The 27,593-nt window shown below is 40.3% G+C and overlaps 1 protein-coding gene across 6 annotated transcripts in view; it reads right to left on the bottom strand.

The window, feature by feature from the left end:
* The window catches only part of Mboat2 (membrane bound O-acyltransferase domain containing 2), a 179,247-nt gene that overhangs the window by 46,346 nt on the left and 105,308 nt on the right, over positions 1 to 27,593 (bottom strand). For 4 of the 6 annotated variants that reach the window (XM_004660061.2, XM_045137479.1, XM_045137477.1 and 1 more), the window contains one exon: positions 428 to 523. The exons of the other annotated variants lie outside the window; for them this stretch is intronic. In XM_004660061.2, the coding sequence (XP_004660118.2) occupies positions 428 to 523 (96 nt within the window). The remainder of the gene's footprint in view (positions 1 to 427; positions 524 to 27,593) is intronic. 6 annotated transcript variants of the gene reach the window in all.

The raw sequence follows: 27,593 nt of genomic DNA, 5'->3' as shown, positions 1-27,593 counted from the left end.
AGTGAGTTTTACTATTTTGCTGGAAGAAAGACAGGAAAGGAGGGAGACAGAAAAGAAGGAAGGGCTAACCAATCAGGATGAAGGAATACAGGTGGTCAAGAGAACCTGACTTCCAATACTTAAAAATGCGTGCTGACATTTCTACAGGAATTACAGAATGCTTTCAATATCAGAATGCCATAAGAAATTGAACTGTTACATATTTAGTAATTTCATATAAGGCAATTTAAAAGCACAGGTTATTTTTATAATGGAAATAGTACAATTAAAGAGCAATTGCATGAAGAAATTTTAAAACCATAAAGAAATTTTCAACTAAAAAGCTTAATAGCCTCTCACTGGAACTACTAGAAGCAACTATAATTTGTCTTTTCATCACTACGGCAGAAGAGATTAATAGGCCACTGAAATCAAGTTTTGATCTTACCCTGAAAAATCAGCAGAATACTGTCCATAATCAAAGATATAGACTCTAGTAATTTGGCACACTGTGAGGTATCCCAAAGCAAACACAAAACAATATCTGGAAAACAAAAATAGGCTAGATTAGTAAAAATAAGAGGTTCATTTTGTATAAGAATACATTATAAAGTAACTTCCTAAGTGACATGACTCAACAGCTGAAAATTACTAGATCTACCCTGTAATAATTTGTTTTCATAAAATATGAAAACCCCTCATTATTATCTACTTGAATATTATTTTAGCAATATATGCAATTAACTGTTGCTTTTATTCATTCCTTCTGAAAGATAAGTCACACATAAATTAGGTATTTGAGAGTCATGCACATAGACATAAAATGTGATTACTGTTGTGTGTTCTTTTGATCTACAGATTACTGCTCAGATAGCCATTAAACAAATTAATAGGAATTTAAAAACATGGCCTGGGAAGCCTCCACTGTTCTTTAGCTAAAAGGAGAGGGTATGCTCATCAAAAAGCCTTCTATGTCTTCGTTTATTCCCTTGGATTGAGCAAGCGTATTTGTGATCACCTCTCCTGACAAGAGCACATACGCACACGCATTCAGAGAACTGATAAATGAAACAAAAATAAGTAATTCTTAACGGTCACATGGTACACTGCATTTCCCAAAGATGGTGACAACACATCTCCCACGCCATATGCTCTTCTGCAACCTGACATGCTTCCCCACCAAGAGGACAGCTTTTCCTCTGGCCATGTACAGGCTGGGCTGGCCTTCACACCACACCGTTTGCAAGCCCACCTGATCCAGGATTGCTGGCCCAAGGTGGAATGGACACGCTTGACTATGTCCAGTGCTTAGTCGTCTCTAAATTCACATTTCCAAATTACTTTCAGCACCTGTTTTTGTCCTTACATAGTCATTCATTTTTCTGATCTTAAAGACAACTTGTCAACCCATTTCTGTGGTTCAGGAATCACTGGGACTGGCATGAAACAATGTAGGCTTGTACCACATGCATGTGCTTTATGTTGTAGCACAAATGAAGGATATTCTTCACTCTGTTTATTCTTTTTAAATAAAGGGTTATTTATTGTGTGTGTACGTGTGTGTATGGGCAGGCATACTAAGCATGCCTGTGGAGATCAAAGGACAATGACAAGACGTCTGGCTCCACGCTCTTTAGGACAGCTCTCTTGTCACTGTAAGTAGACTGCCGGACTGCAATCAAACGTCAGACTGATCATCCTGTGAACTCTGATCCACCTCCCGCTGCTGCTGCGGTCACAGGTCTAGGTGCTACTTCACCTGGTTGCTTGGGAACGGAACAGGGTGTTTTGCAAGCATGTGCCGTTAATTGCTGAGTCAAATCCCTACTCCCCCTCCCATGAGTTTATGCTTAAGGGCAGTGAAACACTGCTGGTTTTTACTTTAAAAAAAAAAATATATATATATATATATTTATTTATTTATTTAAGACAGAGAGAAAGAGAGAATGGGCCTCTAGCCACATGAACTCCATACGCATGTGTCCCCTTGTGCATCTGGCTTACATGGGTCCTGGGGAACTGAACCAGGGTCCTTAGGCTTTGCAGACAAGCACATTAGCTGCTAAGGCATTTCCCCAGCCCTGATTCTTACTTAAAAAAAAAATATATATATATATATATATATATATATATATATATATATATATATATATATATATTTAGGCCAGGCGTAATAGCACATGCCTTCAATCCCAGCACTTGGAAGGCAGAGGCAGGAGGATCACCATGAGTTTGAGGCCACTCTGAGACTACATAGTGAATTCCAGGTCAGCCTGAGCTATAGTGAGACCCTACCTTGAAAAAAAAAAATTAGGACTAATTCCAAGTGTGGTCCATCACTGACCTGACAGTCTCTACTTCTTGCTTTTGGAAGAGTCACAAAAGGAGTGTAGCAATCCCAGAATGAGAAACCATGTGGTGAGAGACAGTCATTCAGACAGAGCTGTGGGGTGCATCAAGGTAAATCATGCTACACATGTGAGTGAGAAAGCTACTAACACATGAAAAGGAGATCCACCTCCCTGTCTGGGTCCCCTCAGTTCGTGAACCAGAAAACCATAAACAGAATAATATATCACTGCATTGCTTAAAACCACTGCATTCTGAGGTAAGTGGCAGGGCAGAAAGTACTAACTGAAAACAGGGATTTACTAAGTTCACAAGCATCTGCGATGCAAACAGTCAGGCTTTCAAGTGTATGCAGCTTCAGTTAGCGCTTAGCAGCGATCTCATCAGACTCCAAACAAACCTGCCCAGCTGAGACTTGTCAACACACGGAAACAAGAAAAATAATGAAGTGTTATTATGTCACCAAGTTAGAGGTAAATTTTTTTCAGGTGACACAGACAGAAATACTTCCATAGTAAAAGTAGGGTTCACCAAAACCAGTGTTGGTTTAAAATAATAAGATATGCCAATCATTTTGGGTTTATGTTATAAATTCAAGGATGATTCTCTACAGGAAGAATAGTAATATTCACCATGATAGTGATGAGTCTAAAACAGTTCTAACAGATATACAGGTATTTAATAAAATTCAAGATGTGCTTGGTGGCACTACTTGGAAGCAGACGCAAGAAGGATTAAAAGTTCAGAAGTATGCTAGGGAAGCAGAGTGAGTTCAAGGCCAGTTTAGGCAACATGGTGAGACCCAGTTTCAAAATAAAAAGGAAAAAGAGTGCTGTAGATGCAGCTCAAGTAAAAAGGAGAAGGAGCATTAGGGCTGTAGCTCTTATAAAAAGGAGTGTTGGCGAGGTAGCTCAAATAAAAAGTACAGAGCGTTGGGGTGTCCCTCAGTGGTAGAGTTCTTGCATGGCATATATGGGGCCCTAGGGTTGATCACCAGTACAAAATTTTAAAATTCAACAATGTTTCAACATAACAAAACATCCTTGGGACTCGCGTGGTGGCACCACACCTTTATTCCCAGCAAGAGGCAGGAGGATCTTTGTGAGTTCCAGGCCAGCCTGAGATGACATAATAAATTTCAGGTCAGCCTGGGCTAGAGAGAGACCCTACCTCAAACAACAACAAAAAGTCTGGTAATTTAAATGAAAAGGATACTATCTTACTATCTTCTTCTTTTTTAATGAGAGAGAGAGAATTGGCATGCCAGGGCCTCTAGCCAATGCAAATGAATTCCATACACATGTGCCACCTTGTATGTCTGACCTACATGGGTTCTGGGGAGTCGAACCTGGGTCCTCAGGCTTCTCAGGCAAGCACCTTAACTGCTAAGCCAGCTCTCCAGTCCAATCTTACTATCTTAACATTAAAAGGTTTAGCCGGGCGTGGTGGCACACTCCTTTAATTCCAGCACTTGGGAGGCAGTGGTAGGAGGATCGCTGAGAGTTCGAGACCACCCTGAGACTATATAGCAAATTCCAGGTCAGCCTGGACTAGTGTGAGAGCCTACCTCGAAAAACCAAAATAAATAAATAAATAAAAATAAAAATAAAACCCAGGTCAGCCTGTGATAGAGTGAAACTACCTTGATAAAACAAAACAAACAAACAACAAATAAAACCCCAAAAAGGTTTAAATAGGGGGCTGGAGAGATAACTTAGTGTTTAAGGCACTTCCCTGCAAAGTCTAAGAACCCAGGTTCATTTCCCCAGTACCCATGTAAGCCACATGCATGAGGTGGCACATGCATCTGGAGTTTGTTTGCAATGCCTAGAGGCCCTGGCATGCCCATTCTCTCTCCCTCTCTCTTTCTATCTGCCTCTTTCTGTCTCTCAAATAAATAAACAAAATATATTTCAAAAAGTCTAAACAGGGGCTGGAGAGCTGGCTCAGCAGTTAAGGTGCTTGCCTGTGAAGCCTAAGGACTCAGGTTCAATTCCCCAATACCCACATAAGCACAAGGTGGTGCACATGTCTCAAATTAATTTGCAGTGGCTAGAGGCCCTGGTGTGCCCATTCCTTCTCTCTATCTGCCTCTTTCTCTCTCGAATAAATAAATATATTTGTTAAAAGTCTAAGCAGGGCTGGAGAGATGGCTTAGCGGTTAAGCGCTTGCCTGTGAAGCCTAAGGACCCCGCTTCGAGGCTCGGTTCCCCAGGTCCCACGTTAGCCAGATGCACAAGGGGGCGCACGTGTCTGGAGTTCGTTTGCAGAGGCTGGAAGCCCTAGCGCGTCCATTCTCTCTCTCTCCCTCTATCTGTCTTTCTCTCTGTGTCTGTAGTTCTCAAATAAATAAATAATAAAAAAAAATTTTAAAAAAAAGTCTAAGCAAGGAATGAAGAGATATCTCAGTAGGTAGCATGCAGGATGCTTTCTTTTTATTTAAAAAAAACATGAGTTTGATCCCTACTGCCCACATAAAATGCTGGGGGTGGTAGGTGTCTATCTATAATCCCAGCACTGGACAGGCAGAGACAAAAGAATCCCTGGGCTTCACTGACTAGCCAGTCTCAGCTAACTGGTGATCTCTAGGCCAATGAGAAACTCTATCTCAACAAAAAAAAGGTGGAGGGGCTGGAGAGATGGCACCGTGGTTAAGGCACTTGCCTGCAAAGCCTAACAACCCAAGGTTCCGTTCCCCAGTACTCCCAGACTGACAAAGTAGTGCACACATCTGGAGTTCATTTGCAGTGGCTGGAGGCCCTGGACACCCAGTCTCTCTCTCTCTCTCTCCTTGCAAATAAAAAGAGGCGAAGTTTGTCCCTAAAGATAATATTCAAGTTTATCCTTTGTCCTTCACATGCTCATGCACACATGTGCACTGATACACATATGGACACACATACAACTACATGTACACACACACGCACATATGCAAAAGAAAGTCTAGTGGCTGGAGAGATGGCTCAGCTGTTAAAGGCTTGCAAAGACTGATGCCCCCCATTCAATTCCCCAGAACCCACGTAAAGGCTGAAGTAGTGGGGTAAGCATCTGGAGGTCATTTGCAGCGGCCCTGGTGTGCCCATTCTCTTTCTCTTCTCTCTCTCCTCCCTCTCCTCCCTACTGTCCTCCTCCTCTCAGATAAATAAATAAATATCTGTTTATTAGTATATTTATAATTTATAAATATATTTTAACGTCTAAGTGGGACGTGGTGGCACATACCTTTAATCCCAGCACTTGAGAGGCAGAGGTAGGTGTACTGTTGTGAGTTCGAGGCAACCCTGAGACTACATAGTGAATTCCAGGTTAGCCTGGGTTAGAGTGAGACACTACTTTAAACCCCCCTGTCCAAAAAAGTCTAAGCATTCTTGTGATCTTGTGAACCTTAAGATACTAGTAACTCCTATGGGGACCATAGAAAAGTGGAGTAGTAAAGAAAAAACGTGTGTATTGTAAGACATTAACCTACTTCTAGATTTGAAGATTCAAATAATAGTAAATTGCATCACTAAATTTAGCATCATAATCTCAACCACAGCTCTAATAATGCTTTCGGTGGTGCCAAAGTACCTGATTTTCAAGGAATTCTACACAACTAAATATACATGAAAGGAAGACTTGCCCCATTCTCATTCATAAAAGAATATGCTGTGGGATTTAAAATGCAGTGCTGTTTAAAAAACAGATCAAATAAGAGAGAGCTCAAAAAAGACTCAATGTATACCTAGAAAGTTTCTTTGTTATAAAGCTGGCATATTACATCAGTGGGAAGTTGAGTGAGGTTTTTTTTTTAAAATTTTTTAAAAATTTATTTATTTGAGAGTGATAGAGAGAGAGCGAAAGAGACAGAGAGAGAGAGAGAGAAAGAGAGAGATTGAGAATGGGCGTGCCAGGGCTTCCAGCTACTGCAAACGAACTCCAGATGCATGCGCCCCCTTATGCATCTGGCTAACGTGGGTCCTGGGGAACCGAGCCTTGAACTGGTGTTCTTAGGCTTCACAGGCAAGCGCTTAACCGCTAAGCCATCTCTCCAGCCTTTAAGTGAGGTGAAAAATAACTCTTCTCTCAGAAATAATTTCCCAGTTTATACTATACACACATGTAAATCCAATCCCATCAGATTACAGAAAGATCTAAATATATAAAAATCATAAAGAGAAATAAAATAAGATGAAAGAGAACACTTGGGAGTGGGGAAAATTTCATAAGCACAAAATTCACAAATGCCTTGAAGATTATATTACATATGCATTATACACATCTATATATATGTGTGTGTGACAAAAATTATATATACAATAGAATTTACCACACATAACAATAGGTTAATGTTCTGAATAAAAAATTCTACTCAATAAAAAATTAAGAATTTAAGTTGAAAATGGGTAAGAAAGTTGATAAGCAAATCATACTCATTTAGAAATAAATAAGATGCAAGCCAGGCAGCCATCTGGGATGACCTGGAGATACATATTAGGATGACAGCTTTTTTCCAACTTTCAACTGGCAGAAGTATTAAAGTAGACCACATTCAGGAAAACAAGCAGTCTGAAACATGGCTGGTAGAAATGGACTTTCTTTCCTTTTCATTTTATTAAAATTTTTTGGGTAATTATTATTATTAATGACATACTTAGTATGGACACATCATGTGTTGGTATCTTTTCTTCCCTTGTCCCTGCCCCATGCTGCTGTGGGCCCTCCTCAGTGAGGTCACAGGAATTTCCTATAGGGCTCTGGTTATACATTGTGGGAGCAGCAGTCAGTTGTTTTGGGGGGGAAGGAACGCCTCTGGGCATGATGTCTCAACCTGTGGCTCTTACAATCTTTATTTCTTTCTTTCTTTATTTTTTCAAGGCAGGGTTTCATTTTAGCTCAGGCTGACCTGGAATTCACTCTGTAGTCTGAGGGTGGCCTTGAACTCATGGCGATCCTTCTACCTCTGCCTCCCAAGTCCTGGGATTAAAGGTGTGTACCACCATGCCTGGCATAATCTTTATTAATTAATTAATTATTATTACTATTTGATACAGACTCTCATGTAGCACAGGCTGGCCTCAAACTAATTATGTAGCTGAGGATGACCTTGAACTTCTGATCCTCCTGGGTGCTGGGATTAGTGGACTTCTGATCCTCCTGGGTGCTGGGATTGATGGCATGCACCCAGTTTATGAATAATGGGGACTGAACAGAGAGCTCCGTGCATGGTAGACAAGAACTCTAGCAACTGAGCTACACTTCCAGCCCTGGGGATGGAATTTTAAAGTCTTTTAAGTGGCGGATTTTGCAGTGTATATCAAATTTTGAACTGGGCATGGTGGAGCACGCCTTTAATCCCAGCACTCGGGAGGCAGAGGTAAGACGATCACTGTGAGTTTGAGGCCAGTCTGGGACTACATAGTGAATTCCAGGTCAAATTCCATGACAAAGTTGTGGAGTTCAAAGGATTGTAGTATAATCATGGAACTATTTACTATATAATGATTTGCCACTGAGCAATTCTCCCCAAATCCATATTCAGGGACTTCAGTTAGTAGCTTTAAATCTTACCAAGGTGAAACTGATAAACATGGTAAATCTGATCATTTAAACCAAGATTGTCAACTGTTGCCAGTCTCATCTACCACCTGTCTTGGTAAATAGATTTTGATTTGGTTACACCATGCCCATTTGCTTATTACAGTTTATGTTTGCTTTTGTCTTATAACTGCAACAGTATGGCCTTTGAAGCTTAAAATATTCATTAACTCATCCTTTTACAGGAAAAGTGTGCTGTCCCTAATTTAGGATTAAAGTGATGATTAACATAGTAATAATTCACATTAAACTTTAAAAAGTTTGTAATAATTACAGACATTATATCCCTTTATTACTTTATTAATAAACAAAAACACCAATCAAAACTCATGCTGGAAGCCGGGTGTGGTGGCGCATGCCTTTAATCCCAGCACTCAGAAGGTGGAGATAGGAGGATCGCCATGAGTTCGAGGCCACCCTGAGAATACAGAGTGGATTCCTGGTCAGCCTGGGCTAGAGTGAGACCCTACCTCAAAAAATTAAAAAAAACAACAACAAAAAAACACACCTCATGTTGGGAACATATTAATTCTCCAATGACCGACTGCAGTTACTTCACTGAGCATCTAGAGTTAGCTAGAAACCAAAGGTTAGCTATGAGAATCTGGGAAAAGTCAATCAATGAAAAAGCATTGTGAGAATTGAGTACAAATAATTGACAAGAAAGTGTACGATATAATGATATATTTCATTGTTATATGTTGCGTATTTCAGAGTCATTCCACTTATAAATTTTCCTTGTTTCTCAGTCTCCATGGGGACTAATTCCAGAACCAGCTCCAGACACTGAAAGTTAGTAACACTCAAGGTCCTTATATAAAATAGCACAGTATTTGCACAGAACCTACCTCATCCTTCTATGTCTTTCAAATGTATGACATATGGTACTTAATGTAACGTAAATGCTATGAAAACGATTACCCTGCATTGTTCAGGGAATCATAAGGGAAAAGTCTGAGTACCTAAAGTACAGAGCGGTGGTTTTCAAATATTCTCCACCCACAGTTGGCTGAATCCACAGATGCACAGCTTATAGGTATGAAAAGTTAACTGTCTAATCACAACATATTTTTTTTCCCCAAAAGGCCCGTTAGTTGTTAAACATTTTCACTCTTAAAATGTGTCTAGTCTAGGGGCTGGAGAGATGCCTGCAAAGCCAAAGGACCTTGGTTCAATTCCTCAGGACCCATGTAAGACAGATGCACAAGGGGGCTCACGTGTCTGGAGTTCATTTGCAGTGGCTGGAAGCCCTGGTATGCCCATTCTCTCTCTCTGTCTCTTACTCTGCCTCTTTCCCTCTCTCAAATAGATAAATAAAAATAAAGTATTAAAAAATGTGTCTAGTCTGTTAAAAAGTCTATACCTATAAAATACACCAAAGTTTTGAAGACTAAGCAGAAGAACAAAATTTAAAAATCCCTCATTAATTTTTTTTTTCCGAGGTAGAGTCTCGCTCTAGCCCAGGCTGACCTGGAGTTCACTATGTAGTCTCAGGGTGGTCTTGAACTCACAGCGATCCTCCTGCCTCTGCTTCCCTTGTGCTGGGATTAAAGGCGTGCACCACCATGCCCAGCTCCTCATTAAAATTTTCACTGATTACATTTTAACTTTTTAAATTATTTATTTGCAAGAAGGAGCACACCAGGACCTGTTACCAAGACAAATGAACTTCAGATGCACGTGCATGTGGCTATATGTGGATACTGACAAATCGAACCCAGGATGGCAGGCTTTACAAGCAAGTGTCTTTACCTGCTGAGACATCTCTCCAGCCCATGATTACACTTTTAAATGATATTCTGTGTATGTTAGGAAAAATGAAAACAAGTTAATTTAACATGTTTCTTTTTGTTTTTAAAGTTACTGTTACAAAGTTTTGGCTGGGGATGTAGCTTGGTTGAGTTCTTGCATAGGGCTCAACCCCTAGCACCAGCACTACGTGATCCAGGTGTGATGCCCACACCTGTATCCCAGCACTATAGAGGTGGATGCAGAAGAATCAGAAGTTCAAGGTCATCCTTGGCTGTATAGGGAGTAGAGAGTCAACGTGGGCTTCAACACACACGCACCCCTACCAGAAAGCTCAAGGTTATGTCTGTAAAGCATTGCTTAGTTATTTAGTTTCAATGGTCTTAAAAACAATGTAATAATCTCCCTTTTGAGTATCTTTATGCTTGAATATACGGATATATCCAGGGTGGTCAGGTGGTCATGTGTATAGATATTTGCAGACATATACATATGTAATATTCAAAAATAAAAATAAGTGGGAAGCCTTGTTTTAAAGAGGACTGCTGGGCTGGAGAGGTGGCTTAGCGGTTAAGCGCTTGCCTGCGAAGCCTACGGACCCGAGTTTGAGGCTCGATTCTCCAGGACCCACATTAGTCAGATGCACAAGGGGGTGCATGTATCTGGAGTTCGTTTGCAGTGGCTGGTGGCTCTGGCATGCCCATTCTCTCTCTCTGTGCCTCTTTCTGTCTGTCGCTCTCAAATACATAAATAAAAATAAAAAAAATTCAAAGAAGATTGCTTATAAGGAGGTCAAACTTTCCTTTTATAATTATTTCCAAGTAATTAACTAATATCTTCATAGATGAAGTACGTTGTCTGATCTAAAGTCTTCGTTTCACGAGAAACACAAGCGATGTTACATAATAAATCAGAACTACCAACTTTTTCCCCTTTTTTTAAAAAAAAAACAACAAAGGAAGTCACATCAAACTAAAGCAAACTTTTCTTTTTTGTTGAGGTCTACTTTTTCAGTTTGTTTTTTTTTAATCTCTGACAGAAAAACCAGATAAATTTGGAATTTTTGCAATAGTTGGCTTACTACAATTAAGTGCCTCTGAAAACAACCTAAAATTTTGGCCTGACAAAATGAACAATCTATACAGAAAACCATTAATAGTGGCACATAAAGACACACTGTCCTAGGAAAAGATTATGTCTGTAGTTGGCATCATATCCGCTGCCCTGTGACATTTTCTAGAAGAGAACAAGGGGGCGGAGGGAACTAAGCAGCAAGTCGGCTCTTCATGCGCTCGCCCTGCTCGGGGCACCATGACGGCGGGAGTCATCATTTTGCGCACAGGAGGCTACAACAGGCCAAGAGTTGCACAGCAGCGCAACAGCCCTGCTTCATGACTGGCACTGGTGAGCTGCCACACTGGTTCTGAACAACCCTAGCTGCAGGAAAAAAATTCCAGATGATTTTCTTTTTCCTAGGACATGCAATTGAATGCACATCACCTGGGCACCTTGGCCGCTGTCTTTTCTTTTGAGTTCGATAGCATGAAAAGGCACAGGGAAAGCTTTGGTTTCCAAGGGCACACCTCAGTAGAGAAAGCACATATATAAGGCAATACATGCACAGCAGTAGCCTGAGAACTTTCCTCAGTCTAGGCTTCACTAAATGTCTCCAAACAGAATAATAGAGATGCAGATAAAATCGAGCCTGCACTTCATTCATACCCTGTCACTTTGCCTAGTTTTCTCAAAAATGGCTGGTGCCTAGGAATCCTGTCTATCTAACTTTCACCCTCTTTGGAATCGACTGGCTAGGAAGTAGGCAAGAAATTGAAACAGGGGCTGGAGAGATGGCTTAGCGGTTAAGGTGCTTGCCTGAAAAGCCAAAAGATCCAGGTTTGATTCCCCAGGACCCACGTCAGCCACATGCACAAGGTGGCACATGCGTCTGGAGTTCGTTTGTAGTGGCTAGAGGCCCTGGTTCACCCATTCTTTCTCTTAAATAAATAAATATTCTTTTAAAAAAAATGAAACTCATACAGGTCAAGGAAATACAACAGAGAATCCAGAGAGCTGAGCCTCATTCTTTTCCGTGTGGCATTTGCTGCCGACACACCTGTAAGTACCGCAGCTCTCTTTAGCTTATGAAAGGAGCTGACCTGAAGACAACGCTAATATGCTGTGCTGGCAAGACACAAAATTAAATGGAACTTTTGTTTTTGTCCATTTTTATTTATTTATTTGAGAGAGAAAGAGAGAGAGAGAGAGAGAGAGAGACAGAGACAGAGAGAGAGACAGAGAGAGAGAATGGGCGTGCCAGGGCTTCCAGCCACTGCTAACGAACTCCAGACGCGTGTGCCCCCTTGTGCATCTGGCGAACGTGGGTCCTGGAGTATCGAGCCTTGAACCGGGGTCCTTAGGCTTCACAAGCAAGCACTTAACCGCTAAGCCAGCTCTCCAGCCCTTGTTTTTGTTTTTTGAGGTAGGGTTTCACTCTAGCCCAGGCTGACGTGGAATTCACTATGGAGTCTCAGGGTGGCCTTGAACTCATGGTGATCCTCCTACCTCTGCCACCCAAGAGCTGGGATTAAAGGTGTGTGCCACCACGCCTGGCTGGAACTTGGATTTTTGATGTTCTCCTCAAGGTTGAGTTGTTGAATTAACCAAAATGACTTGCCCTGCATCATGACTTCTAGCTTTGAGAGATAAAAATTCTATTCTGTTTACACTACAGAGTTGGGGACCGCTCCTTGTGGCCGACAGAATCCTGATTCACTATTACTAACAACAAAATTAAGTCAATAGCATATGAAGAATGTTAGAGCAGAACATTATCTTACTAGAAAACAAATGCTGAATTACTGCCTCATTTCAAAAATTCTAAGGTGTCTATTCATTTAGGTTCCAGATACAAATAGAAATTGTTCAAGGAAAAACAAGGTGCTGAGGAATTATGGGAATTAATGAACTAGAAAACCTGGTGGAACTGGAAAAGAATTTGCAAGGGAGGAAAACAGTTAATAGCATCGAAGGGCTCCAAATCCTGATGAAACAAAAACAAAACCTCACAAATGAGTGTTTTAATACATTGAAAGCAACCTGTTTATTTTCTGAAGTTCTCAAACTTAGATTTAAATAAAAGCCCTATCACTTTATCTGTGTGATTTTTTAAAATATGTATTTTATTTTTGTTTATATTTGAGAAAGGGGGAGAGAGAGAGAGGGAAAGCTAGGCATGGTGGTGCATGCCTTTAATCCCAGCACTCGGGAGGCAGAGGTAGGAGGATCACCATGAGTTCTAGGCCACCCTGAGACTACATAGTGAATTCCAGGTCAGCCTGGCTTAGAGTAAGACCCTGCCTCAAAAAAACAAAAAACAAAACAAAACAAAAAACAAAACAAAAAAAGAAGAAAGAGAGGGAAGGGGGGCAGATAGAGAGAGAAAGGGTGTGCCCGCTGTAAACGAACTTCAGAAGCATGCGTCCCCTTGTGCAGATGACTTACATGGGTCCTGCAGAATAGAACCTGGGACCTTTACCTTTGCAGGCAAGTGCCTTAACCACTAAGCCATCCCTCTGGGGCACCTGTGTGATTTTTTTTTTAACAAGTCATCACCTTTGAGGTCTGGTTGTCACACTCGTAGAAGGCAGATGCCTGAGGATCCTGACTCTCCTGACCCTGCCTCTGTAACCTACTTGCACAAAAGGCTTGCACATCGAATACCAACTGAGCTTCCCCTACTTGCTCTCCCCTTCCATACACATTTCCCAAGACTGCTAGCTTAGGTGCTTTGGTTTCAGTGGTTTTTATTATATGCATTTTGAAAGAGAATGAACAGAAGCTTATGTTACTGCTTTCAAAACTAAAAAAATATATATCAATGATCAAGACAGTGTGGTAGATCAATGCACAGAATAAAGTCCAGAGATAAAGTCACACATATGTGGTGCCAGTTTCTATGTGAAATGACCTCCAAAGACACATGTGTTACACTTGATGCCGGAGTGGCCATATTTGGGAGGGGCAGAAGCTGTAAGAAGTGGGCCTGAGGGGAAGTGGTCTTCAGGTCATGATATGCCCTTGCATGGGGTATTGCGACCTTGTCTCCTTCCTCCTGCTCTTCTACTTCCTGCCCAGGGGTGAATGGTTTTGCTATGCCACATGTGTTGTTGAATGAATGGTTTTGCTATGCCACATGTGTTGTTGAATGAATGGTTTTGCTATGCCACATGTGTTGTTGAATGAATGGTTTTACTATGCCACATGTGTTGTTGAATGAATGGTTTTGCTATGCCACATGTGTTGTTAATGAATGGTTTTGCTATGCCACATGTGTTGTTGAATGAATGGTTTTGCTATGCCACATGTGTTGTTGAATGAATGGTTTTGCTATGCCACATGTGTTGTTGAATGAATGGTTTTGCTATGCCACATGTGTTGTTGAATGAATGGTTTTACTATGCCACATGTGTTGTTGAATGAATGGTTTTGCTATGCCACATGTGTTGTTGAATGAATGGTTTTGTTATGCCACATGTGTTGTTGAATGAATGGTTTTGCTATGCCACATGTGTTGTTGAATGAATGGTTTTACTATGCCACATGTGTTGTTGAATGAATGGTTTTACTATGCCACATGTGTTGTTAATGAATGGTTTTACTATGCCACATGTGTTGTTGAATGAATGGTTTTGTTATGCCACATGTGTTGTTGAATGAATGGTTTTACTATGTCACATGTGTTGTTGAATGAATGGTTTTACTATGCCACATGTGTTGTTGAATGAATGGTTTTGCTATGCCACATGTGTTGTTGAATGAATGGTTTTGCTATGCCACATGTGTTGTTGAATGAATGGTTTTACTATGCCACATGTGTTGTTGAATGAATGGTTTTGCTATGCCACATGTGTTGTTGAATGAATGGTTTTGCTATGCCACATGTGTTGTTGAATGAATGGTTTTACTATGCCACATGTGTTGTTGAATGAATGGTTTTGCTATGCCACATGTGTTGTTGAATGAATGGTTTTACTATGCCACATGTGTTGTTGAATGAATGGTTTTACTATGCCACATGTGTTGTTGGCTTGCCACAGACCCCAAGGCACTAGGGCAAAACAACCATGGATAGAAGCTCACTGCCCCTACAAATGTGAGTCACAGTAAGCCCTCTCTCTTTATGAGTTGATATTCCTTAAGTATTTGTTACAGTAACAGAAAGCTGACTAACAAATAGGTGAATTTTTATTCAACAGGAAAAAGACAGTACTTACAAGTACTTACAATAAACAATACTACAACAAATGGATACACATGTAAAAAATGAATTTGAACCTTTGCCCTCATAATCTATAACTTAATATGGATCTCTTACCTAGGTGCAGAAACAGAAACTGAAGGATATCTAGAAGATGGGGCTGAGGAGATGGCTCAGAGGGTAAGAGCACTTACCATGCAACCATGAAGGCCTGAGTTCAATGCCCTGAACTCGTGTAAAAGGCGAGGCATGGTTGTACATGAGTGGAACCCCAGTACTGGAAAGCTGTGAGCCCCAACATCAGCGAGACCCCGTGTCTCAGGGAAATAAGGTGGAAGACTGACAGAGGAGGGCACCCCACATCTTTCACTGGGCTTTGCACACGTGTGCATAGGTACATGCCACATCTGTACACACAAGTGTGTACACAACACACACACATGCATGAATGTGTACACACACACACACACACACACACACAGAAGGTATACCTGAGGGCAGGAAAAGTTCTCTTAGGAAAGATGCAAAGGAAGTTCAAAATACAAAATTTTAAAAAAATGCAAACTTGTTCTCATAAAACATTTAAAGTAGCCAGACAATGGTGTCTCACATCTACAATAACCAGCATTTGGGAGGCAATACACTACATAGTGTAGCTTGGGTTAGAGTGAAACATTACCTCAAGAAACAAACCCCCCCCCCAAAAAAAAATTGAAGTTCTACTCTGCTAAAATCATCTCTAAGAAAATGAAAAGGCAGATCAGTTTGTTAAAAAAAGTCACAACTTATCTAACTAACAAAAGACTGATACTCAAAATAAAAGCAGAACAGGCATAGTAGCCACGTAAAAGCAGCCTAAGAGGGAAATGAGCAGAAAAACAGCAAATTACATGCTTCCACCAAAAAGTGAAGGTGTATCAGAAACTATCAAGCACAGCAGAGAAGTGGGTGAGATCCAGAGCGTCTAGACCACGGAAGTGGCTCCAGCCGCGGCGCCAGTCTGTGCAGCTGTGGCCACCAGGCTTGGCCTGAGCAGCAGGAGAGCCAGGTGGAGGGATGTTCCAGCCCAGTCATGAAACCTGAAAGCGACCACAGGGAATGGAGGACAGGCTTGTGAGGAAGGACTTTAGGGACCGGCCATGAGCTCCCCTGCAACTTCGGCACCCTCGGACCCTCTCACCAGCCGCAGTGCCCGCAACCACTGGAGATGTGGGGGGAACTGAGCTACAGAGCAGCCAGCACGGGCGACCGGAACAGCGGGCCCACCGACCCAGCCCAGCACCCAGTAAAGAGGAACACCGGCAGGCGTGCGGCGTGGCTGAGACCAAAGCCTTCCCCAAGGGTAACAGGGCCTACTTGCACCAGGTCAGTGCCCGCCACAAAGCCTGGTATATAGACCTGCACTGGAAGCGCCAATCACACCTTCCATACCAGGCAGGCTATCTGTTAAGTCTGATGGATGGTCGGGCTTGCCATTCTTTTTTTTTTTTTTTTTTTGAGGTAGGGTTTCACTATAGCCCAGGCTGACCTGGAATTCACCATGGAGTCTCAGGGTGGCCTTGAACTCACACGATCCTCCTACCTCTGCCTCCTGAGTGCTGGGATTAAAGGTGTGTGCCACCACACCTGGCTAGGGTTTGCTATTCTTAAATAAGCTATATTTTGGGGTTGTCCTCTGTTGCTTTCTGATTTATGATGCCTTTATCTCTTCTTCTGCCATTCGTCGGGACAGGGTCTAACTCTGGCCCAGCCTGACCTGGAGTCCTTTACAGACCAGAAATCCCAGCCTCCCACTTGGCAGGATTAAGGATGTGGGGCAACACATATCCTTAGGGACTTTTATTTTGCTCCACCCAGACTGCTAGAGTAATTACACAGCAGGCAAACCTAACACCAAGGGTCAGTTTTGCTGTTACTCTGAGTCATTTAAGAGCCACACCTGGCAACTCAAACTCCTACTCTGAAGATAAATAATGTCATATTTACACATCTAAGAATACTGCAGATAATTAGAAAACCCAAGCATCAAATTAACCCAAGATGTACCAATCTCTACATTATAATACAAGAAACACAAAAATCAAGACAATATAATTCCACTAAAAATTGTAAATCTATCAAAAATGACCTCCAGTGAGAATGATTTAGATGAAATACCTCAGAAAGATTTCAGAATAATGATTATAACCATGTTTCAAGAAATCAAAGGAATCAAAGAAGACACAGGAAACTAATTTAATGAAATAAGGTAGTCAATAAAGACGTGAGTAAGGAAATAGAAATACTGAAGAAAAACCAATCAGAAATACTAGAAATGAAAAACACAGTAAGTCAAATAAAAAATTATGCAGGGGGCTGGAGAGATGGCTTAGCGGCTAAGTGCTTGCCTGTGAAGCCTAAGGACCCCGGTTGGATGCTTGATTCCCCAGGACCCACGTTAGCCAGATGCACAAGGGGGTGCACGTGTCTGGAGTTTGTTTGCAGTGGCTGGAGACCCTGGTGTTCCCATTCTCTCTCTATCTGTCTCTTTCTCTGTCTGTCACTTTCAAATAAATAATGAAAAAATTTTTAAAAAATCTGAGAAAGTCGCATCAATAGAATGGATAAAAGAGAGAACAGAATATCTAAAGTAGAAGACCAGGTGGCAGATCTAATACAACAAAGACAAAGACAAGCCAAAAGGAAGGTACAAATGGGAATAGCAAGATATTCAGGACACTATGAAAAGATCAAACATAAGAATTCAGGGTATAGTAGGAGGAGAATAATTTAACTCCAAAGGCATAGTAGGTGTTTTCAGCAAAATCATACAAAAATTTCCTCCAAATTGGGAAAGAGATGCTAATGCAGATACAGGAAGCTTGTAGAACCCCAAACAGACAAAATCTGGAAAGAACCTCTCCTTGCCATATTATAATTAAACTACCAAACATGTAAACCTAAGAATATATATTGAAAGCAGATTACTCAACACAAACTTTAAAAGCCAGAAGGTATTTAAAAGCCAGAATGAGGTATTTCAAGTTCTGAAAGATAACAACTGTCAATCAAGATTACTTTATCAAATGAAGCTATCTATCCAAACTGATGGAGAAATAGAACATTCCACAACAAAAACAGGCTAAAGGAATATATAACCACTAAGTCAGCTCTACAGAAAATACTTGAAGGGACCCTTCATGCTGACGAGAAAGGAAAGCACACACATGAGGAAACAGGAAAAAATAAACCATACTCCAGTAATAGTTAATGCGAAAGAGTAAAGAAAAAAACAGGAAGCACTACAAAAAAAATGGTGAGAATACATAGCTACCTTTCAATAATTCTTTTTAAAATATATTTATTTATGAGAGAGAGAGAGAATGGGCAGACCAGGGCCTTCCAGCCACTGCAAATGAACTCCAGACGCATGCACCACCCTATGCAACTGGCTTACATGGGTCCTAGGGAATCAAATGTGGGTCATTTGGCTTTGCAGGCAAGTGCCTTAACCAGTAGGCTATCTCTCCAGCGCAATAATAACTCATATCAATGGCCTCAATGCCCCAAGCAAAAGACACAGGCTTGCAGACTGGATTAAAAGGCAGAAGCCTATTTGTTGCCTCCAAGAAACTTACCTCTCCTTAAAAGACAGATAGTACCCTAAAGGAGAAAGGATAGAAAATGGTATTTCAACAAATGAATGGGCCTAGTAAACAAGCAGGTGTTACTATCCTAATATATGACAGGATAGACTTCAAACTAACATTAGTGAGGAAAGAAGGTCACTTTATAGTAACTAATGGAAAAATTCAACAGGAAGGCATTACAATTCTAAATATATATTCACCTAACATGGGAGCTCCCAATTTCATCAAATAAACACTATTAGACTTAAGGTCTCAGATAACACCAGGCACAATTTTAGTGGGTGACTTCAATATCCCACTCTCATTAATTGACAGGTCATTCTGGCAAAAAAAAAAAAAAAAAAAAAAGAACTAAATATAGAGACAATTGGATTAAATGATGTCATAGAACAAATGGACCTAATAGATATCTACAGAACATTCCATCCAAATGCTGCAGAATATACATTTTTCTCAGCAGTACATGGAACATTCTCTAAAATAGACCATATATTAGGACACAAAGCAAATCTTAACAAATACAGGAAAACTGAAATAATTCCTACTCTATCTGATCATAATGGGATTAAGTGAAAAAACCAGCAATAAGAAAAACTATAAAGCACACAGAAATTCATGGAGACTGAATAATACACTACTGAATGGGTCACTGAGAAAATCAAAAAGGACATCAAAAATCCATAGAACCAAATGGTAATGAGAATACAACATACCAATTCCTTTGGGACATAATGAAGGCAGTCCTAAGAAGGAAATTTATAGCTTTAAGTGTGTATATTAAGAAATTAGAAAGGTCACAAGTAAACAACTTAATGCTTCACCTAAGGCCTTAGAAAAAGAAAAACAGGAAGAAATAATAAAGATTAGGTCAGGAATTAATGAACTAGAAACCAAAAAAAAAAAAAAAAATACAAAGACTCAATGAAACAAAGACTTGGTTCTTTGAAAGGATAAACAAGATTGATAAATCCTCAGCAAATCTGACCAGAAGAAAGAGACATGAAACACAAATTAATAACATTAGAGACAAAAAGGCACAATTAAAACAGATACCAAAGAAATTCAGAAAATTATAAGGACATACTTTAAAAACATATACTCCTCGAAGTTTGAAAATCTGAAAGAAATGGACGATTTCCTAAATTTATATGACCTATCAAAATTAAATCAAGATGAGATAAATCATTTAAATAGAGTTATAACAAATACAGAGATCCAAGCAGTTATAAAAAAAAATCTCCCAGAGATGGCTTAGTGGGTAAGGCACTTGCCTGCAAAGCCAAAGTATCCTGGTTCAAATCCCCAGGACCCATAAAATCAGATGCACAACACGACACACGTGTCCGGAATTCATTTGCATTGACTGGAGGTCCTGGCTCATCCATTCTCTTTCTATGTCTTTCTCTCTTTCTCTCTCTAATAAATAAATAAAAATGTTTAAAAAATATTTTAAAAAATCTCCCAATTGAATTAAGTCCAGGCCCAGATGGATTTACTGGTGAATTTTGCCAGACCTTCATGGAAGAACTAACACCAATGCTTGTCAAACTTCTCCATAAAATAGAAAAGGAAGGAAATCTACCAAACCCCTTCTACAAAGCCAGAATCACCCTAATACCAAACCAGACAAAGAACAAAAAATAAAGAAAATTACAGACCAATCTCCTTCATGCACATAGATGCAAAAATTCTCAACAAAGTATTTGCAAACAGAATACAAGAATATATCAAAAAGATCATTCACAGGCTGGGGAAATGACTTAGTGGTTAAGGTGTTTGCCTGTGAAGCTTAAGGACCTCGCCCAATTCAATTCCCCAGGACCCATGTAAGCCATATGCACAAGGGGGTGTATGCATCTGGAGTTTGTTTGCAGTGGCTAGAGGCCGTGGCATGCCCATTTTCTCTCTCTCCCCCCTCTCTCTCTCCCTTTGCCTCTTTCTCTCTCAAATAAATAAATAACATATAAAAAATATTTTAAAAAGGAAAAAAAAGATCATTCACCCCAATCAAGTTGGTTTCATCCCAGAAATGCAGGGATTGTTCAGCATACACCAATCAATAAATGTAATATACTATATAAAGGGACTGAAGGACAAAAATCACGTGGTCATCTCAATAGATGCAGAAAACGCATTTGACAAAATCTAACATTCCTTCATGATAAAAGTCCTACAGAATAGAAGGAACATATCTTAACATAAGAAAAGCTAATTATGACAAACCTGCAGCCAACATAATACTAAACGGGGAAAAACTTGAAGCTTTTCCACTAAAATCAGGAAGAGTGTCCACTGTCACCACTTTTATTTAATATAGTACTGGAAATCTTATCTAAAGCGATAAGAAAAGATACACTCATAAAGGGGATACAAACTGGAATGAGATCAAATTATCAATATTTGCAGATGGTATGATTCTATACATAAAGGACCCTAAAGATTCTACCAGCAAATTGTTAGAGCTAACAAATACTTTTAGCAACATAGCAGGATACAAAATAAATACACAGAAATCAGTAGCTTTCCTATATGTTAACAACAAATATGCAGAGGATGAAATCAGGGAATCGCTCCCATTCATACTTGCCTCAAAAAAAAAAAAAAAAAAGTATCTTGGAATACACCAAACCAAACCAAGGAAGTGAAGGACATCTACGATGAAAACTTTTAATACTCAAGACAGAAATTGCAAAGACAGTAGGAAATGGAAAGACATCCCTTGTGCCTGAATTGGAAGAATCAATAATATGAAAATGTCAATCTTACCAAAGGAATCTACACATTTAATGCAATCCCCATCAAAATTCCAATGGTATTCTTCACAGAAATAGAAAGAACAACCCCAAAAATTCGTTTGGAAGCACAAAAAGCCTTGAATAGCCAAAAAAACTCTGAGCAACAAAAATAAGGCTGGTGGTATCACCATACCTGATTTTAAGTTTTATTTTTATTACAAAGCCATCATAACAAAAACAGCATGATACTGGCACAAAGACAGACATGTAGGTCAGCAGAACAGAATAAAGACCCAGATACAAATCCAGGCAGCTACAGCCATCTGATTTTTGACAAAAAAATGCCAAAAATATTCATTGAAGAAAAGATAGCCTCACACAGCCGGGTGTGGTGGTGCACGCCTTTAATCCCAGCACTCGGGAGGCAGAGGTAGGAGGATCACCATGAGTTCAAGGCCACCCTGAGACTACATAGTGAATTCCAGGTCAGCCTGAGCCAGAGTGAGACCCTACCTCGAAAAACAAAAAAAAACAACAACAACTAAAAAAGAAAAGATAGCCTCTTTAACAAATGGTGCTGGACAAATTGTGTATCTATATGTAGAAGGATGAAAATAGATCCTTATCTCCACACACAAGAACCAAGCCATATGGAACAAAGACCTTAATATCAGACCCGAAACTCTGAAACTGCTAGAGGAAAAAGTAGCGGAATCCCTACAACCTACAACATACTGGCGTAGGCAATGACTTCTGAATATAACCCCAGTTGCTCACTGCTGGGACCTCATGAAATTGCAAAACTTTTGTATAGCAAAGGACACTGAATAGAGCAAAGAGGCAACCTAGAGAATGGGAGAAAATCTTTGCCAGCTATACAGCTGACAGAGGATTAGTATCTAGGATATACACAAAGAACTCAGAGAACTAAATAATAAGAAATGAAATAACCCAATTAAAAAATGGGCTATGGAAGTAAATAGAGAATTCTCAAAAGAAGAAATACAGATGGCATCTAAACATCTAAAAACAATGTTCTACATCCTTAGCCATCAGGGAAATGCAAATTAAAGCTACTTTGAGATTCCATTTTACTCCTGTCAGAATGGCTATCATCAAGAAAACAAATGACAATTAATGTTGGCAAGGATGTGAAAAAAGAGGAACCCTTCTACACTGTTGGTGGGAATGCAATCTGATATAGCCATTGTGGAAATCAGCGTGGAAGTTCCTGAGACAGCTAAAAACAGATTTATCATATAACCCACCTACAGCACTCCTAGACATATATCCTAAGGACGCTTCTCATTACCGTAGAGATACTTGCACAACCATGTTTATTGCTGCTCTATTCACAATAGCTAGGAAATGGAACCAGCCCAGATGTCCCTCATCTGGTGAATAGATAATGAAGATGTGGTACATTTGTAGAATGGAGTTCTACTCAGCAGTAAAGAAAAATGAAATTTGCTGGGAAATGGATGGATCTGGAAAGGATTATACTAAGTGAGGTAACCCAGGCCCAGAAAGCCAAACACCACATATTCTCTCTCATAAGTGGACACTAGCTACAAATGTTTAGATTTATGTGTGAATTGAAGTAAAAAAAAATGGTAGCAGAGATCAGTAGGCTAGAAAGTGGCTATAAGGGAGAGAGGAGAGGGGAGGACTTAGGGGAGGGCACTGTATATATGTAAGCAGATGAACAGATTGCAGGGAGTGAAATGGCCTAAGCAAGGTCAGGGGAAGAGATTAAGTAAAAAAAATAAAAAAAAAAGGGTGGGGGAGGGCTAATAAAAATTCAAGGTATTGTGAATAAGCCATATGAAAACCTACTCTTTTGGATAATGTAACACCCAGAAGCCACAGATTGAAACTAGAAAAATTTCAGTGTCAGGGATGGGATACCTTCCAGTGAGTTGTTGGTCAGGGAGGTCCCTGATGCCCCTAAAACATTATAGGCTACTACCAAGGCTCTTGATTTCCCACAAGAAATAGATGGTAAGACCCTATTGCCAAAGAGTCCACAAGTCTGGGCTGCAAGGTCACTGAGAAATCAAGCTGGGGCTGAGCTAAGAACCTCCTCCCTGTAGACCACTTGACAGAAAGCCGGAAAAAGCTGTACTGCATGAAGCCTTATAGGGACAGAAGTCATCAGTGGTGAAAACAGTGGACACTGCAAGTCTCAAGTTTGGCCACCCAGGCCAAATGACTGAATGGATACAATAATGGCATGTCTCTAATTGGACTGGAGGACCTCTCTAATGGAGGGAATACATGCCTGTTACTGAAAATCTAATCAAAATCCTATGGTGGGGGAGGTCATGAGCCTTAGGAGTGTAATGCCTGCTCTTGTCTGGCTAAATGCATGCATTACGCTCACCAAACTGCCCTGTAAGCACTTCTCTTAATGGTCATACCCATATGTTAATGCTACTCTCACTTTGGTTAGAAAAGCTTCTCTTTTCAGATGGCAGTGATCTTAGGATGACTCAGAAGGCACCATGGTGCTGAGAAGAAGTGACAGGAGTGCTCAGCACTGCAATATCTCTATCACACCTTCCAAAGCTCAGGGTCCATTGTGGAAGAGGTGGCGGAAAGAATGTAAGAGCCAAAGGAAGGGTGGGACTCCTTACAATGTGCTCCTCCAGACACAAAATGGCCTGGATATCCATAACCTCACAGTGCCTGACACTACCTACACAAGACCATCATGATAGAAAGAAAAGATCATGACATCAAAATAAGCGACTGATTGAGACAGGGAGGGGATATGATAGAGAGTGAGTTTCAAAGGGGAAATTTGGGGGAGTGAGGGAGTTACCATGAGATATTGTTTACAACTATGGAAGTTGTCAATAAAATAATAAGTTAAAAAAAGTTTAAAAAAGCAAAACAGTCAGAATGTTTGGATAGAATCTGTGCCCCAAATTATATAATTAATTCGTCAACACAGGAAAACACAGTGAGCATTATTACTTATCGAGAAATCTAAGTTAAAATCACAGTGAAACACGACTATATAACCATCAAAATAAAAAGAGATTGCTAATACCATCTGTTGTTGGGGACTGAGGATATCTCAGTGGTAGAATTCTTTTTATTTTTTTCTAGGTGGCATTGGAAATTTTTTTTTTCTTCCTTTCGGAAATTTAAAATTTTATTTATTGACAGGTTTTATTTTATTTTATTTTATTTTTCGAGATAGGGTTTCACTCTAGCCCAGCTTGAGCTGGAATTCACTCTGAAGTCTCAGAGTGGCCTGTTGACAGGTTTTATATATGTACATAATGAATTGATCATATTCATCTATTACTTTTTTTTTCGGTTTATCAAGGTAGGATTTCATTCTAGCCCAGGCTGACCTGGAACTCACTATGTAGTCTCAGGGTGGCCTTGAACTCACGGCGATCCTCCTACCTCTGCCTCCTGAGTGCTGGGATTAAAGGCATGAGCCACCACACCCAGCTCACCTATTACCTTCTTGTCCCTTCTCCCTTTGCCTCCCACTGAGACACTTCTACCTTCCCAGAGACCCCTGCTACTTCAATACCTTTGTGTGCATGTGAGTGTGGTCCCTGAGCTTGCCTCCATTTTATGGAAGTAAAGGGGACTACTCGGGAATAAAAGGGTGCAGGGTAGGAGGAGAAGGAGAGTAATGAGGGGTATGAACAGCATCAGAGTCCATCATGGCATGAATGAAACATAATGAAAACCATTATTTTGTACAGTTAATATACAGTAATAAAAAGGAGAAAATGAAAATTTGTTAGTTCAAATGTAAAACAACTGGTACTCTTAGTCTGCTAGAGAGAATATGAAGAGTGTGCCCACTTTGGCAAAGTCTGGCCATTTTTAGTCTGCTAAAGAGAGTGCAAAGAGTGTGCCTACTTTGCCAAAGTCTGACCATTTTTAGTCTGCTAGAGAGAGGGAGGAGAGTGTGCCCATTTTGGCAAAGTCTGGCTATTTTTAGTCTTCTAGAAAGAGTACAAAGAGTGTGCCCACTTTGGCAAAGTCTGGCTATTTTTGTCTGCTAGAGAGAGTGTGAAGAATGTGCCCATTTGGCAAAGTCTGACTATTTTTAGTTTGCTAGAGAGTGTGAAGAGTGTGCCCATTTGGCAAAGTCTGTCTATTTTTAGTCTGCTAGAGAGAGTGAGAAGAGTGTGCCCACTTTGGCAAAGTCTGACCATTTTTAGTCTGCTAGAAAGAGTGTGAAGAGTGTACCCACTTTGGCAAAGTCAGTCTATTTTTAGTCTTCTAGAGAGAGTGTGAAGAGTGTACCCACTTTGGCAAAGTCTGGCTATTTTTAGTCTTCTAGAAAGAGTATGAAGAGTGAGCCTACTTTGCCAAAGTCTGGCTATTTTTTTACATGACTGAAATATTTTAATCCTCTGCTTTAGCAATTTAGGTATTTACACAGAAAACAAAAACATATCCACAAATGACTTTTCCTATAAGAGTGCTTCAGAAGTTCTATTCCCACTATCCAAAATTCTGAAATAATCTCAATGTCCAATGGAAGGCTAGTCAGTGGTAAAAAGAAATGAAGTTCTGATAAACACACTATGGATGACTTAAAAAATATATATTTTAAAACAAGCTCTGGCAAGTTTTATTAAAGGAAAAATTTACATATTTTTAAAAACAAGCTCTGGCAAGTTTTATTAAAGAAAAACTTTACAGTTTTTTTAATTTTTAAAATATTAAACTGAGTAAAAAGTATAAGCCAGATACAAAAGATCGTATGCTGTATGACACAGTTTACAAGACATTCTAAAACACACAGCACTTTCTTAGTGATATACAATGGATCAATCATTGTAGGCGTCAGGTGCACTGACTGCATGAAGGGACTTTGTGGCATGAAAGAAAGGCCTTTCTTTTACTCAGTTTAGTATTTTAAAAAGTCATCTATGGGGTGTTTATCAGAACTTTGTTTCTACTGCAGTCTCCCTGCAAGATCTTTAAGGATGCTAAGAGGGCTGGAGAGATGGCTCAGTGGTTAAAGTGCTTGCTTACAGAGCCTAATGACCCGGGTTTGATTCCCTAGTACCCACGTAAAGCCAGATGCACAAGGTGGCACCTGGAGTTCGTTTACAGTGGCTAGAGGCCCTGTCACACCCATAAACATAATACATACACACATGCACGCACGCATACACACACATTTTTTCTCTCTCTCTGTGTATATATCTTTCTGCCAGAAAATAAAAAAAATAGTTTTTAAAAAAGAATGTCTAAGGATCTAATTTTTTTTTAAATTTTGTTTTTTTGAGGTAGGGTTTCCCTCTAACCCAGGATGACCTGGAATTCACTACGTAGTCTCAGAGCGGCCTTGAACCCATGGCGATTCTCCTACCTGTGCCTCCCAAGTGCTGGGATTAAAGGTGTGTGCCACCACACCCAGCCTAATATTTTTAAATTAACTCTTTTCTTTGGCTCTCACAGATGGATGATGTACATTCGCATGTATTTTTATTTTTACTACAATCAAAGAATAGAGAACCATTATTGTTGTCATCATCATCATGGAGACCGTGTTCTTACTCTGCAGCCCATGCTGTCCTGCAACATACTATGTAGCCTAGGCTGGCCTTCAACTCACAGTGATCCTCCTGCCTCAGCTTTCCCAAGGGCAAGGATTACAGGTGTGAGCCATCATACCCAGAAAAACATCTCCTAGGAGATGGGTGGAGCCAGGAACTTCCTGGCCCTTTCAGGAAGCACTGCGGCACTGACAGCGCTCACTACTGGAGCAGGTCGCCAGTTCCTTGGTGCATGGGGGAGAAGTCACACACCGAGCATGGGGGGGTCATGTCATCCAGGATCTTGCTTTTGGTTTTCCAGGTATGGCCTCACTCTAGCCCAGGCTGACCTGGAATTCACTATGTAGTCTCAGGGTGGCCTCGAACTCATGGCGATCCTTCTTCCTCTTCCTTCCGAGTGCTGGGATGAAAGGCGTGCGCCACCACGCCCGGCTCCAGTCATGATTTTCTGTTGGCGACTTCTGTGCGCTGCCTTGTTCCATTCCAATTTAAAGGCAATTTTTTTCTTGTTTAATTGTTTGTTGATGAACTATGCTGAGTTTTGTTTTGTCTCCCTTTCCTCTCCCTCTGCTCATTAGAGCAACCCAGTGGAACAGTGAAGGAAATGAAAGTGCAGATTAAAACAAATGTCTTTAAGACAAGATCAACTTTTATTCAATCTGGCATTGCTAAAGCTTGCCCTTCTCCTTGTGACATATAAACATGTGTACTGGTAACTAATTCTGAAGAGATTATTTAGCTTAAACATATATCTTTAGACAAGTAATTTTCC

Source organism: Jaculus jaculus, chromosome 18 (genome assembly GCF_020740685.1).
Source record: "Jaculus jaculus isolate mJacJac1 chromosome 18, mJacJac1.mat.Y.cur, whole genome shotgun sequence".
Taxonomy (NCBI): domain Eukaryota; kingdom Metazoa; phylum Chordata; class Mammalia; order Rodentia; family Dipodidae; genus Jaculus; species Jaculus jaculus.
The sequence above is the reverse complement of the archived record's forward strand: the minus strand, read 5'-3'. Positions and strand labels throughout refer to the sequence as shown.